Consider the following 15,937-nt stretch of genomic DNA (forward strand, 5'->3'; position numbering starts at 1 on the left):
TGTACATACTCTGCCTGTCTGGTGGCTATACGTCTATCTGGACTGTGGATACGGTAGACAGCCGGGGTATCAGAGTACGAGGAGGGCCGCCCCTTCAGTCCAAACGATATAATCTGTGGAACAGAAGTAGTTCTTTAGATAGTAAACATTAAATTCTGCTTTTCTAGAAAACCCATGGCACACTTCTACAAAGAAAGAGAGACTTCAGATGCACCAACAGGAGAGAAACCTTACATTTCAGCAAGTGTTCTTTATTTATTGCAGTTAACCAACTGCTTAACTCTTTCAGTGCTGGAACCGAATTTTGAAGGCCTTTGCAAACAGTTTGGATCCAGATGAGACGCCACAGAACATGGCGTCTCATCAGGATCCAAACTGTTTGCTATTCTTATAGTATTCTTTGAAAAAAATCAAAGTAAATGCTAATTTTAGAAATTCAGCAGACAACATTTTAGCAGACGACAAATTCTCCAGCATGCAAAGGGTTAACAGTCTGATTGAGACAAGCCTCACTCTGGCAAAACAGGCCTTAATGCATACATTAACCCTTTACCACTTAGATATGTATTTTTATACATTTGTAGTCCCTTAGAATGTTAAATTTAATTAAAGACGTTTTACTCTTGGATACTTATGAGCGGCAAACAGCATAAAACCTGAATAGACTGCGAGTTACCGGTACTCGCAGGCTGTTCTGGTTTTATGCTGTTTGAACATATCCATTTTCATTTTTCTTCTGAGTGGGAACAGGATAAACATGCATGAAGGCCCTTAATGGATAATCAGGGACAACACTTTCCGCTTTTATGAAATTTATAAAAAAGCAGTTTTGTACATGACAAGCCTACATGACTGCACAGGCTAATCTGGGAACAAACTTTACACACATGCCGCAGTTAGGTTCATTGTTTTCAGACCATGGCTCCTACATAAGATGGATTTTCTGGGAAGAAGCATGGCATGAACAATTGCTTTAACTTGAACATGATTGAGTAGGCATCAAACTGACACTCTTAAACATGAATACCATGAAAATAGATAGATCAGTAAGTCAAATTAAAACTATAACTGTCACATCACAGTATCAATGAGTGTCCATGCTACACTGCAAGTCATATTGTGATACAAGTTGGTATAATCTTGTTTAAGAATTTCTAAATTATATGAAAAAGCGGTATAACCTTTGCATGTTTCAGTAGACGAAAATTGTGTATTGTCAGATTCATATGATAGAACATTTCATGCAAGTTTCAATGATTAACAAATGAAAAGTGTAGGAGTACTGGCTTAGTGGGTGTCTACCAAAAACCTGATGGACAGAAACACATGTTAAATGCAGTCACATGATACAACCTTTACTTTCATAGCTGAGTGTATAAATTTAAGATGGTATACCAAAATTATTATACAGTACAAAAGTTCAATGCAAAACGTGATTGTGAATCTAAAAGTACTGACAATGTAATGACATAAAAGTAGAAATTTTTCACAATACCTTTTCTAACCCGTTGCCCAAAATTGTATGCAATGAGGGTACCAAAAGACATTTTCACCAAACATGCTGTTGCTGTCATGCTAGTTATTAGCATGAATACTGTTAAACAAACCTTATTGCTAAGCAATTGTCTCTCAGCAGATTTTTGAAACCACTGTTCACTGTCATATTCAATAAAATGGAAGTCAGCACACTGAAAAACATGACCGATAAAGGAATACATATACATCTCGCTATCTTTGTATAAGCACAAAGGAACAAAAACACCAAAACAATGTGAAGCTGTGCAATACAAAGCAAATCAATATCTTAAATATTTTTACTTCTATCAATTTTTGCTAAAAACTTAACACATTTACTACTCTGAATCAAGCTTTAAAACATTCTAAGTCAAAGATAAAATTCACATATAAAGAGTAGATATCACATTTTGAATGCACATATTTTTATGTTGTTTTTTTAAGTAACAGATGATAGACTTACAGTGGAGTTTTCATTTGTTCTTGCGTTCGGTATTGCACCAGGCACAGTAAAGGTGTCTTGACGCCTGAAATCACACATCAAATATTACCCACTTTAAGGTTACACTTACTTATGTTCAATTGTAAATGAAATAAATTCATACATTTCACAATCAAGTTTGTTAAAAAATTGAGAAATGTTTAAGTAAGGAATTACATGGTTCCCAAAGGCTAATCAGGGCGGACAATATCAGCCTTGACTGGATTTTTGTTAAGAAGAGACTTCATTTAAACAAAAAAATCCATAATAGCGGAAAGTGTAATCCCTGAATAGCTTGCGCAGACTACACAGGCTAATCTGGGACCACTTTATGCATACACATTAAGCTGAGTAAATTCCCAAAACGTGGCTCATTAAGTCCCAACTGACCTGCCAGGGTACTGGTACCCCTGTATCTTGTTGAGAGGCCAGTGTGCGGCCACTATCTTGGCATGAACACACTGTAGTGTCATCACGTCTGGGGGCAGGGGGGTGGGGCAGGGAGCCCCCGTAACCATGAGATACGCTGTGTTCTCCATGATCTCGGCCAGTTTGAACCGCCCCCTGGTGGCATCGTCTTTGTCCGGCGTGAGGAACTTGCATAGTATGGACAGGATCTGGTTGATGATGGCTGGAGTAAGCCTGCGCATGAGCAGAAATAAAATACTTCAGTCTAATTACATTACTTTATTTCATGTCACCATCATGTTCAAAGCAAGAAAATTTAGCTATGGCATATATAATAAACAAATTGTTTGAGATTCAATTCTTTTATTTTTACTAATGAAAAATAATACAACAAGAGTAACAGGAAAGATTTACACCAGGTTGGATGTCCTGGGTTTTCATACGTTAATCCAGTCACAGTACATAAACAGTGTGAACACAGTTCAGTAAATGATCTACCTGTACTGTTGCTTTCACAACCCATTCTCTTAACATGTAAGGTCTGAAAAGTAACAGTTTATATCCACTGATTTTTAAACCTAAATATTCGTAAATATTCCAAACTATTTGATCTTACTTTCTCCCCAATCTTATTTTCTCTCCAATGTTACCTTTTCTCCCATCTTTATTTTTCTGAATCTTACTTTCTTTCTAATCATACTTGCTCTCCAATCTAACTTTCTCTACGCTCTTACTTTCTCTCTAGTCTTACTTTTTCTCCAATCTTATTTTCTTCCCAATCTTATATTCTCTCCAATCTTACTTTCTCTCCTATCTTACTTTCTCTACAATCTTACTTTCTCTACAATCTTACATTCTCTCCAATCTTACTTTCACTCCAATCTTACTTTCTCTCTCCAATATTACTTTCTCTCTCCAATCTTACTTTCTGTTCAATCTTATTTTCTCTCCAATCTAACTTTCTACCCAATCTCATATTCTCTACAATCTTACATTCTCTTCAATCTTACTTTCTCTCCAATCTTACTTTCTCTCCAATCTTACTTTCTCTCCAATCTTACTTTTCTCTCCAATCTTACTTTCTCTCCAATCTTACTTTCTCTCCAATCTTACTTTCTCTCCAATCTTACTTTCTCTCTAATATTACTTTCTCTCTAATATTACTTTATTTCCAATATAATATTCTCGCCAATCTTACTTTCTCTCCAATCTTACTTTCTCTCCAATCTTACTTTCTCTCTAGTATTACTTTATTTCCAAAATTATTTTCTCGCTAATCTTACTTTCTCTCCAATCCTTCTTCGATGATTTTCTCCAGTATGTCCTCTGACAGTGAGACTTCATTCTCTGTGAACTTGTTGGAGACCTGAATGGCTGCATCCAGCTGACCCAGTGTGCTGGAAACACCAAGAAAAGTGACCTCAATAACTATGAGCCATGTTGTGACAAAACTGGTTTAAATACATGCACTGTAATGTGTTTTCCAGATTAGCTTGTGCAGTCCGCACAGGCTACCGAGGGATGACACTTAACTGGATTTTTGCAAAACAGAGACTTCATTTTAACAAAAAATACTATAAAAGCAGAAAGCGGACAGTGTTGTCCCTGATAAGTCTGAGCTCTGGCTAATCTGGAACAACACTTTATGTACATGTCTTATATAAAAGACTGGTAGACTCTGACTATTCCTCTCCTGATTTTGTTTCTAGAGTTTCTTAACTGCTACATTCAACATTTACTTCAAAACAGTCTGCCTAATAAAAGAATGAAACAAATCTCTAAATGGGTCAAGAGAAGCTCCAGCCCAGCCTGCACACCCACATAGTCTTGTCAGAAGCTACGCTGCCCGCTAATAAGACCATGGAACCTTGTGGACACAGCAGACAGCATAGCTTATGATCAAACTAAACAATTATGCAGGCTGGTCTGAAGTTAGGATGTTGGCATATGGCATAAGACCCGTTTTTGCATGAAGTAGCTTAAATAATCTTAAAATGTCAAAGCATTTTTTATAATTATGACAATTTTCCCCAGAACTTACTCTTTGATTTGCTGATCGTTGAGTGGACGTGTGGGAAGGTTCTTAACTATGTCCCAGATGGCCACATCTTTGCTGTCCACTAGAAGTATGGTGGCACGGGACGCATTCACATTGATGCTGAAATGGAAAACACACAATTCAGCCACGCTCCGGAAAAATGGGGCTTAATGCATGAGTGCGAAGGGCCATCCCAGATTAGCCAGTTCAGTCTGAATTAAAGAAAACACTTTTAACAATAGTACACATAATATAATGAGCATGATTATGGGAACACTAGGCTTAATGCATGAGCATAAAGTGTTGTCCCAGATAAGCATGTGCAGTCTACACAGGCTAATGAGAGGCAACATTTTCCGCCTAAACTAGATTATTCTTAAAAAGAGACTTCCTTTAAACAAAAACATCCATAAATGCATAAAGTGTCGTCCCTTATCTGGCATGTCAACTACACAGAGGAATTAAGCACGCTTTTTTTCCAGAAGAATACTATTATAATAGATTTCATCACCTACCTGGCCCCATTTGTAGGGTTCCTAAGATCCAAATAGAACTGTTTGGGGTATGGATTACTGGAGGCCTGGAAAGGTGTCAGACTGATGTCGACATACTGCAGGTCCTGTCTCCCTGCTTCAAACACAAGTATCCCAGACTTCCCAGCATAGTCCTCCCCTTCAAGCGCTGGGTACACCATCACCCCATCTAGACTCAGTTGTGATGTCATCTGTAGGCTGCGGTACCCAACCTCCACCCGATAATCTTGACCCATCGTTCTAGAGACCTTCAGTCTCACACTGCTCTCGATGTTACTGGCTATAATTGTCCTGTTTGGTGGAAACAAAAAGCACAAATTGAGCCAGGTTCTGAGCTTAACCCTTTGCATGCTGGGAAATTTGTCGTCTGCTAAAATGTCTTCTGCAGAATTTATAAAATTAGCATTTTCTTAGATTTTTTTTCAAAGAATACTATCAGAATAGCAAACAGTTTGGATCCTGATGAGACGCCACGTTCTGAGGCGTCTCATCTGGATCCAAACTGTTTGCAAAGGCCTTTAAAATTCGGCTCCAGCACTGAAAGGGTTAATGCATACGCATAAAGTGTTGTGCAAGATGAGCCTTTGCAGTCTGTATAGGCTAATCAGGGATGACACTTTTCACCTAATGGATATAAGATAGGAACAGACTTACATTAATTAAACTAAACATACAATTAAAGCAAAAAGTGATGTCCCTAATAAGATTGTGCGGGATGCACAGGATAATCTGGGATTACACTTTACTTACATTCATTTAGCATGGTTTTCCCAGAACAAGGCTTGATTTAATTGACGGTTTTCAGTATTTAAGATAATGAAGGGCAAAACAGTTTATTGAAGACAGGGGGATCCAGATTTTCTGATCATTAATATGCTGTAAATATCTCATCAGTCGTATCATACCTGTATGCTCTTATTCATGTTGACACTTTATACTTTGGAAGTATGAAAAATATAAAATCACTACTTTCTGCTATATTTGGTGATAATAATCAGCCGTTTGTAATGTTCACATTTCTTACTCTTCAATTTTAATGTTCAAAAATGAACAGTCATTGGTCTTTATGTTCTTAAAATTTGTAGCAAAAAAATAACAATAAATAATGCTTAACTTTCCTGAAAGTCAACTTTTCCCACTTAGAAAAAAGTGAAAATGGCTATATACAACCAGCATAAAACCAGAACAGCCAGACAGTAACTTGCAGTCTGTTCAGGTTTAATACTGTTTGCAGCTCATCAGTATCTTAGGGTTGGAAATGAAGCCTTAAAATGTCTATACCTGGAGTCTTCAGTAAACTGAATGAGGCCCCTGATATGGTCACTAGCTGCTACATTCACACGAGCTGTCAGTCTGTCCTGGTGCAGCTTGGCATCATTCTTCACCGAGGTGAGCTTCACAACAAAACTGTGCTCCTCTTCTGGGAGCTAGTGGACAGATCAGGTATGGAAATAAAATATGAGCCTGCTCAATCTGCACAGGCTAATCAGGGATGACACTTTGGGCCAAAATAGGATTTTTGTTCAGCAGAGATCTCCTTCAAATAAAAAAAATCCATAAAAATGTTAAGTGTCGTCCCTGATTTGCCTGTGCGGACTGTGCAAGGGTCTCTAGAACGACACTTTACCCACATGCATTATGCCCAGTTTTTCTAAAAGCGACTCACATAAGCATAAATCAATACAGTATAATAACAATTCTTTGCTCAGTGTCTCCATCATTTTTGCATCACATAATCATAGGATGTTTTTAATTATGTTATATTCTTAAAATTTATAATTTTTATTTTATTGTTAATATTCTAATTATCTTAAAAAACATAAAATCACATTCATATATCACCAATATTATTTATTTGTATAATTACATTATATTTTAATCTTATTATAACCTTCCAATGTGCAACATGTAAAAGAAAAATGCATACTCATCACTTACAATTAAATGGTTAATTTATGTTTGCTATTTAATAAAAATGTTCCCTGATAATCATGCATAAGTAATTGTTGACAAGTGTGATTTTGAAGAAGCAGACATACGTTATCATTGACAAGTGTGATGTTGAAGTAGCAGACGTCTTTTCGCCCAGGACACATGGCAGTTCCCGCTGTTTTTTCCAGCTGGGAAGCAAGGATCACATCCTCTGTCTCAGCACTGTTTGCAGACACCTTGGCCAACCAGGAAATCTGAAGCAGATTTTTAACCCTTTCAGTGCGGGAACCGAATTTTAAAGGCCTTTGCAAACAGTTTGGATCCAGATGAGACGCCACAGAACGTGGCGTCTCATCAGGATCCAAACTGTTTGCTATTCTGATAGTATTCTTTGAAAAAAATCGAAGAAAATGCTAAATTAGAAATTCAGCAGACGACATTTAAGCAGACGACAAATTTCCCAGCATGCAAAGGGTTAAGCCTCATTTTGGGCTTTAGCATGTGAGTAAATTAAATGTTGTCCCAGATTAGCCTGTTCAGTCCCCACAGGCAAATCAGGGACCACACTTTCCGCTTTTAGGGATATTTTGCTTAAAGGAAGTCTGTTTTAACAAAAAATGCAGTCAATGCAAAAAGTGTCATCCGTGATAAGCCTGTGAAAACTGCACAGGCTGATCTGAGACCACCCTTCACACCAGAAAGTGGCTCATTAGGACCATGCTTTACTACAATTCACCAGGTAAAAATGTAAACAAAACAATTGATTTTGTACTCATTAATTCCTAAAACAACTGAAAAAGCCAGTTTTATGTTGTGTTATACAAGTTAACATCAGCAAAAAAAGTTCCATTTATGAATGCCTATGCATCTTCTTTATTTCCTGAGTGAAGCCATGCATTATGCTGTGCAGACTGCACAGGCTGATGTGGAACGACTCTTGAAACCCTGTTTTCCGAGAACAAGGCTCAAATATTCATCAGCACTACACATAAGACGACATTCTTGTCCTGAATTTTTCACCCACCTCAACTTCCCCAAAGAAAGCATCTGTTCTGGCCAGCTTGAGGGTAACCACAGAATTGGTGTCCTCATTTGCAGACACTGTCAGAGAGTCCTGGGAGAATCCTATCACGCCATTGGATAGGTCATTCTCAGAAACAGTTACAATGGTAAAGCCCTGAAATGACAGAATATTGTGAAATATGAGACAGCAGTGGTAATAAGAATTTTGGTTCCAATATTCAAAACAATTTAAGGGCCAACTGGGAAGTAGATTTTTACCAAAATGCCATACATTAACTAAGATAATAAATAACTACATGTCAAATATTTATTGTAAGCTTTTTTTTACAAAATAAGATAAATGCTTTAAATACTACTCAAAATAAAACCTTGAAAAAATATGTTTAAAAAATGCACGGAAACAACCTTATAAGATTACAAGAAAAATAAATGAAAAGATTCCTGATGGACATCAAAGACTTTTGGTAAAACGAGATGGCTACCTTTTTCCCCCCGTCTGGTTCCCCTTGTGCGATCCTGGCACCCCCTGTAGGCTGGGTCAGGTACACAAGCACTGTCTCTGCAGGCTCAGCCATGTCGTCTGCTAAAAGTGTCAGCGTCACATTCTTCGCAAGCTCATTTTGCTGCAAAAATGGCAAACAAAAGTGTTTATTAAGGAGAAATATCTAATGCAGAGGTCCAAATAAAAGCATACATTATGGGGTGTGGAAACAAAAATAAAAGTATTCATACCTGATGTTCATAAATGTGCAGAATAGACATTTAGAAGTTAGCAATTTGAGTTTTACGCTATTCAGAAATCTTACTTGATTATTTGATGCAAATAAAGTTACATGAACAAGATGAGATCCAAAGGCTATAATTTAAAAATACTATTCAAATCAACAATGAAACATAATTATATTCTGTAAAAAAAAAATAATCTTTTTTCAACCATATTGAAATTTCTGAAGGAAAGCAAAAGAACACAAGTGTAAAACAATAGGGGTGACTTATTGCCTTAAACTTCACATAAACACATTGAATAAGTTATTTTTTAAAGTCATTAAATTCATATTGAAAATCTATCAATAATTGTACCTTAAATTCCACTTTGGTATCCAAGACTACATAATCAGAGCCGCCTGTAGCGGATGTGAATCTATCCCGGTTCCCTAACACTTCTGTGATTGTGTTGTTCCCACTGGCGCCTGGCCTGGGGACGATCTGCCCTGTCCAGTCCTCACCCCCACCCACTGTCCTCACAAGGACACTAACTGTACCAAATATGCCACCTGAAAATAACATGTTGATAATTGTAATGATAGTCCTCACCCCAATCCACAGTCCTCACCAGTACACTCAATGTGCCAGATAAATCCCCTGAAAACAAGATGGTGTCTATGTTAACTCACTGTACCGAATATGGCTCCTGAAAATAATATGGAGTCTATAATATACTCACTGTACCAAATATACCCTCTGAAAGTTACATGGTAACTATTGTAATGACAAATACCTTTTTCAAGGCAGTACAGAAATACTGATATCACTAAAGGTGATGTATACCTGAATTATGAATGTGTGATGAATTGGTGCATGCATTATGTTTTGATGTATTTATGATGTTCATGTATTTAATCATGATTTATGTGTGTGTGTATTCATTATGTATGTGTGTGCATTTAGGATAAATGTTTGTCTACTAATAATGTCTTTTAGTGTAGTCATGATGTATATTGTTTTATATACAATGCATGTATTTGTATTTTTGATGTATGTGTGTATTCAAAATGTATGTGCGTATATGTTTTATGTATGTCTGTGTATGTATTTTGTTTGGGTGTGTATTTGCCCATTTTTTTAATGTTGCACCATAATTCCATTGTAAAATGATTCTCAGTATGCCTTGATACAGACAATATAAGACCTTCTCATGTTACATTTATGTTTGAAAGACAAGAGGTAAAGTATACATCAGCCGTTTAAGGTTACGCAATTGTCAAAAATGTAAAAATGATATGTGCTGTGCACTGCAAACATGGGTCTTATGCTATTTGGCAAGTGGAGCTCCAGGCAAACATGCCAAATCGCTCAGTCTGTCCAGGAGCTACCCTTTCAGCTTTAAAGCCATGCAAGATTAAATGATCTCATTTGCAGACATAGCATTCATAACCAGGCTGAGCAAATGTGCAAGCCATGCAAGATTAAATTGTCTCATTGGCAGACAGAGTATCCATTACACAAATGTGCATGCTGGTCTGGAGCTACACTGGCCGCAAATGACATAAGACCCATTTTCGTAAGACTCATAATCACTCAATATCAATACCAGTTCGCTTGACTGTTATGTTGATGTCTTGATATGCCTCATTCACAGTTACAGTCACTGGCTCCATGTTCAGTACCCCATATGGGTCATTGGACTCCAGGATTGTGACAACAGACGTCGCACGCAAGTAGCTAATACGAGGGGAGATACCTGTAAACAAGGACATCCTTACAATATCAGTCTCGTTCTGGGAAAACTTAGCTTTATGAATGTGCGTAAGGTGTTGTCAAAGATAAGCCTGTGCAGTCCAATTATTCTATAAAAAGTATTATAGTATATCATTATTATCAGTTTAAATCACTTCCTATTCAATGTCATTATTAACAGTGTAAATCACTTCCTATTCAAAGTTAATTATTAACAGTGTAAATCACTTCCTATTTAATGTCATTATTAACAGTGTAAATCACTTCCTACTCAATGTCATTATTAACAGCGTACATCACTTACTATTCAATGTCATTATTAACAGTGTAAATCACTTTCTATTAAATGTCATTATTAACAGTGTAAATCATTAACTATTCAATGTCATTATTAACAGTGTAAATCACTTACTTTGCAATGTCATTATTAACAGTGTTAATCACTTCCTATTCAATGTCATTATTACAGTGTAAATCACTAACTATTTAATGTCATTATTAACAGTGTAAATCACTTCCTATTCAATGTCATTATTAACAGTGTAAATCACTTCCTACTCAATGTCATTATTAACAGTGTACATCACTTACTATTCAATGTCATTATTAACAGTGTAAATCACTTTCTATTAAATGTCATTATTAACAGTGTAAATCATTAACTATTCAATGTCATTATTAACAGTGTAAATCACTTACTTTGCAATGTCATTATTAACAGTGTTAATCACTTCCTATTCAATGTCATTATTAACAGTGTAAATCACTAACTATTTAATGTCATTATTAACAGTGTAAATCACTTTCTATTCAATGTCATTATTAACAGTGTAAATCACTAACTATTCAATGTCATTATTTACAGTGTAAATCACTTCCTATTCAATGTCATTACTAACAATGTAAATCACTGCCTATTCAGTGTCATTATTAACAGTGTAAATCACTAACTATTCAATGTCATTATTAGCAGTGTAATTCACTTACTTTTCAATATCATTATTAACAGTTTAAATCACTTACTATTAAATGTGTAAATCACTTACTGAGTGATGTGTCTGTAGGGAACTTCTCCACACGGGTGAGATTGACGTGGAAGATTTCTGCCTCCTCTGGAAGATAGTCCTGTACTATCTGTAAACATAAACATCACAACAAATATATGAAACATCAACATCATGAGAAATATACACGTATCAAGCAAAAACATGACGATTCGCATTCTACTACAAAGTCTGCCTTCTTTAATGTGTTTTATGTTGATAAGTAGAAAGCATTAATACCAGTTTGCGACATAAAGTACACATGACAGTCCAACCTATCAACCGACCAAACAACTGACTGGGTGATTCCATTATACTCGAACAAATTTGCATGGGCATAATAACCAGGAATAATATAAATAAAAAATGTGCCTGCAATGGAATAAGAACCCGTGACCTCTAGTAGCAACAGGTTATGCACTTCCAGTACACCATGCAGGCTTTAGAATAACAATTGTAGTTTAAAAGCAATTTGGGTAATACACTTTTTGCTTAACTACATGTACAGATGAAGTGTTAAAAAAACTATATTTAGTTCCAAGTGCTATTTATGATTATTGATAATCAAACATAAATTATAAACATTTTTCTTAGTCAGCAGTGTTCTTTAGCTTATTTGAATACAATCAATTCGTTATGTTATGAATCAATGACAATTTTCAGAAAATATCATTTTGTTAAATTCTGAACAAGTATCTTCAGAATATTATAAACAAGTAAATATTGTTAAAAAAGATAAATATTAAATAAGTAAGGGAGCTAAAACATTTGATTTCGCATAAACAGTTTTATCTGAAGTTTTTTTCCTCAGTAGAAATTTAGCTAAGTCACTCACATCAATCATGATCAGCCCGGCAGTCTGTCCAGGCTCCATGACAACAGCATGATTCTCCAGGGTAGTGAAGTCATACTGGGAGGCGTTAACCCCCTCAGCACGGTACTGAACCTCCAACTTTCCCTCCGAGCCATACACCCTTTCCACTTGCAGGTAGATCTGGGGTATTAAGTACATTGATAGAAATTTTGACTTATTATAGGAAAACTGGGCTTATTTCATGTGCGTAATGTATTGTCCTAGATAAACTTATGCAGTGCCTGAGCAACACCAGCTAATCAGGGACAACACTTTACAGTTTCATACAATTTTCAGTTAAAGGATGTCTCTTGTAAACAAAAATCCACTTTTGGCAGAAAGTGTCATACCTTATTAAACTGTGCAGACCTCACAGGCTAATCTGGGACAACACTTTACGCACATGCATTAAGCCCAGTTTGCCCAGAACAAGCATCAAATAATGTTTATTGTTTACTACTGGGAGTTGTGAACGCTTTCACTATTTTAAGAAGGCATACTACAACTAGCTTTCTGGCATTCATAGCCCAAAAAGTTCTTTGTAAACTTTACTTGATCAGCAGTGACATGAAATTTACATGTGAAAACCACTGCGTTTAATAAAGCAAAAAACTCTAAACAACAAAACTCAAATTTCACAATTTGATCCTTTTCCAAAAGTGGTAAAAACAAGGAAACACAAATAATAAATAGTTTTGCCAATTCTGAGGGTGTCTAAGAAAAGATTGAGCATTGAAATAGATATAATAAATATTTTTATCTCAAATGCATAAAAGGACCATGCAATCATTGTAAGATCAGGCAACAGAATGCCAACTGACCTTTCCAAACATCTCTGACACAGAGGGCTGGGTGGAGTTTGTAGAGAAGCGTATCAGTCCGTACGGCTCAATACGGACCAGGGATCTGTCGGGGAGTAGCCGGGCCCCACCTGGTACCATGGTTGAGGGGGCGCTGGGCAGGTGGACCGCAAACAGCTCGGAGACACCCAGCTTGGCAGACAGCTGAAATACAGATAGATTAATATTAGTCATGCTCTGGGAAAATGGGGTTTACAGCATGTGTGTAGAGTGAACTCCCTTGACAGCATGTGCATAGAGTGAACTCCCTTTACAGCATGTGCGTAGAGTGAACTCCCTTGACAGCATGTGCATAGAGTGAACTCCATTTACAGCATGTGCGTAGAGTGAACTCCCTTTACAGCATGTGCATAGAGTGAACTCCCTGTACAGCATGTGCATAGAGTGAACTCCCTTTACAGCATGTGCGTAGAGTGAACTCTCAGATTAGCCTGTGAAGACAGCATGTGCGTAGAGTGAACTCCCTTTACAGCATGTGCGTAGATTGAACTCCCTTTACAGCATGTGCGTAGAGTGAACTCCCAGATTAGCCTGTGAAGACAGCATGTGCGTAGAGTGAACTCCCTTTACAGCATGTGCGTAGAGTGAACTCCCTTTACAGCATGTGCGTAGAGTGAACTCCCTTTACAGCATGTGCGTAGAGTGAACTCCCTTTACAGCATGTGCGTAGAGTGAACTCCCTTTACAGCATGCCCGTAGAGTGAACTCCCTTTACAGCATGTGCGTAGAGTGAACTCCCTTTACAGCATGTGCGTAGAGTGAACTCCCAGATTGGGCTGTGAAGATTGCTTATCAGGAAAGACACTCTGGGTTTTTTTGCTTAAAGTACGTCTGTTCTTAGCCAAAATACAGTTTAGGCAGAAAAATCCATCCCTGATTAGTGTGTGAGGAATGCACAGGCTAATATTTATGTACATGCATTAAACCCCATTTTCACAGAGAGAGGCTCATGTATGTTTAAGATTTTTGTTTCTTTAAACCTTAAGTTCATTAATGTGTTGTGAAGAAAACAAGTTTCAATCTGCACACGTGTGTCCAGTGTGGCCCAGATCAGTCTGTGCAAACTTTGATAATCCTAGATAGCACTTACCCCTCACAGTGGATTTAAGGTTAAAAAACGATTTCTTTGAAACAATTAATACTATAAACGTAGAAAAAGGACTTCCAAGACAGAGCTTGTTAAACAAATTATGAAATAGCAGTAAATCCTCTTGTCTCCATAACATGGCTATTATCAAATGGAAACATTTTTAAGACAAGATAATTTTTATCAAATAACAGTGAAACTGAATAAAATATGTATTTAATACCAACAAATATGTAGATTTGATGACAATTGATAACATATTTTCGAACAACAGGTACATTATTGTTCAACAATTCAATAGATTGATTTCGCAAACTCACCTCTACAGTGAAGTTCCTTTCCTCAGTTCCGTGTGGTAAGGCTATAGTGCCAGACGGTGGGAGTATTTTGCCCTCCGTGAACCCCGCGAGCACTTTACCCCCCGGGAACCCACTGGTCCAAGACACATTTACCGTACCATACGTGCCCACTCGTTGCACATTCAGTCTGCATGTGCTGGTTGCTATAAAATGACATGAAAGTATTCACATGATCAGATCTGTCCAATAAAGACATTTAATATACCAGCACACAGAACAATGAAAAAGTTCCTTTAAAGAATAATTTAATAAGAAACAACACAAATAATATAGTTTCTAGCAATCGTTTTGTGTTATTGTGATGTTAATACAAGATCATCAACAGATTTTCATGCACTGATATCAATATGGTATTAATCAAGTACTCAATACACATACAAAAAAAATCAATTTGAGTGTGAACTTGGAAAAACATCAAGATTTTTTTTTTTATCCCATCATCAGACGTGCATTGTCGAAATAAACCACTGTGGCATAAATTTTCCTCTATTTCGGCAGTGCTGAAATATAGCTGTCACGCGCGGCGGAGAATGGTCATATTACTCGGAATCAACAATAAAGTAATCATTTTTAGTAAAATCGAATCAGATTCAACAAAACAAACAATTTGATACCAAGATGTAATATATTTTTAACACATAAAGCAACTTAAAAAGCAAAAAAAAACATTATTTACAAATACTAAGTGCGCGTACTTGTGACGTCATTATTAACACGTCATACGACACAATGCATGTTCTTTCACGCTAAAGCTGCAGTTGTTTAGTGTGTTTTTTTATTATTTCTTCAAAATCGGGGACAAAGAGGTATGATAAACAGAAAAACAGGTTAGTTACTGATCTTTTTGTAATGTATTAGGCTCGGCACGATTAAAATAATGAAACAATGTTTGCTTAAAATACTTTGGGATTTTCCGTGTAGTTCGATTTTCCTATTCTATTTTTAAAGAAATAATTTACGAATAAGAAAATTGATGGGATAAATCGAATACTAGGTCGGTGCCGAATAAAGCAAAGTTTATTTTGCTCGGCACGAAAATCTGAACCACTCGCCAAGGCTCGTGGTTCAGATTTTCTAAGCCTCGCAAAATAAACTTTGCTTTATTTGTCACCGACCTAGTATTCTCTATATGAAATGCATTTAATATCATCTATGAGATGAAAGGTAACACCCCACCTTCATCCACTCCCACCATGGTGTATTTGAATCCCACTTGACTGTTGGCAGCCTCAGCAGGAACTCTGACCTTGACCTCTGTCTCACCGACCCGGAACTGTGGGAGGCGTGTCACTGGGACAGAGAGACATATTGTTAAGTTAAGAATGGATTAAGATGAATTTTATAAAGC

The 15,937-nt window shown here is 36.7% G+C and overlaps 1 protein-coding gene across 1 annotated transcript in view; it reads right to left on the minus strand.

Annotated features, from left to right (window-relative positions):
• The window catches only part of LOC127854563 (adhesion G-protein coupled receptor V1-like), a 139,848-nt gene that overhangs the window by 18,921 nt on the left and 104,990 nt on the right, over positions 1 to 15,937 (minus strand). Inside the window, exons 78-95 of the mRNA XM_052389627.1 lie at positions 15,766 to 15,879; positions 14,551 to 14,732; positions 13,105 to 13,287; positions 12,266 to 12,424; positions 11,434 to 11,521; positions 10,242 to 10,391; positions 9,011 to 9,204; positions 8,413 to 8,553; positions 7,932 to 8,084; positions 7,015 to 7,161; positions 6,257 to 6,402; positions 4,958 to 5,266; positions 4,446 to 4,562; positions 3,688 to 3,801; positions 2,387 to 2,638; positions 1,979 to 2,042; positions 1,608 to 1,688; positions 10 to 113 (exon numbers count right to left, since the gene is read on the minus strand). Coding sequence (XP_052245587.1) covers positions 10 to 113; positions 1,608 to 1,688; positions 1,979 to 2,042; positions 2,387 to 2,638; positions 3,688 to 3,801; positions 4,446 to 4,562; positions 4,958 to 5,266; positions 6,257 to 6,402; positions 7,015 to 7,161; positions 7,932 to 8,084; positions 8,413 to 8,553; positions 9,011 to 9,204; positions 10,242 to 10,391; positions 11,434 to 11,521; positions 12,266 to 12,424; positions 13,105 to 13,287; positions 14,551 to 14,732; positions 15,766 to 15,879 — 2,698 coding nt within the window. The remainder of the gene's footprint in view (positions 1 to 9; positions 114 to 1,607; positions 1,689 to 1,978; positions 2,043 to 2,386; positions 2,639 to 3,687; positions 3,802 to 4,445; positions 4,563 to 4,957; positions 5,267 to 6,256; positions 6,403 to 7,014; positions 7,162 to 7,931; positions 8,085 to 8,412; positions 8,554 to 9,010; positions 9,205 to 10,241; positions 10,392 to 11,433; positions 11,522 to 12,265; positions 12,425 to 13,104; positions 13,288 to 14,550; positions 14,733 to 15,765; positions 15,880 to 15,937) is intronic.

Source organism: Dreissena polymorpha, chromosome 13, assembly GCF_020536995.1.
Source record: "Dreissena polymorpha isolate Duluth1 chromosome 13, UMN_Dpol_1.0, whole genome shotgun sequence".
Lineage (NCBI taxonomy): Eukaryota > Metazoa > Mollusca > Bivalvia > Myida > Dreissenidae > Dreissena > Dreissena polymorpha.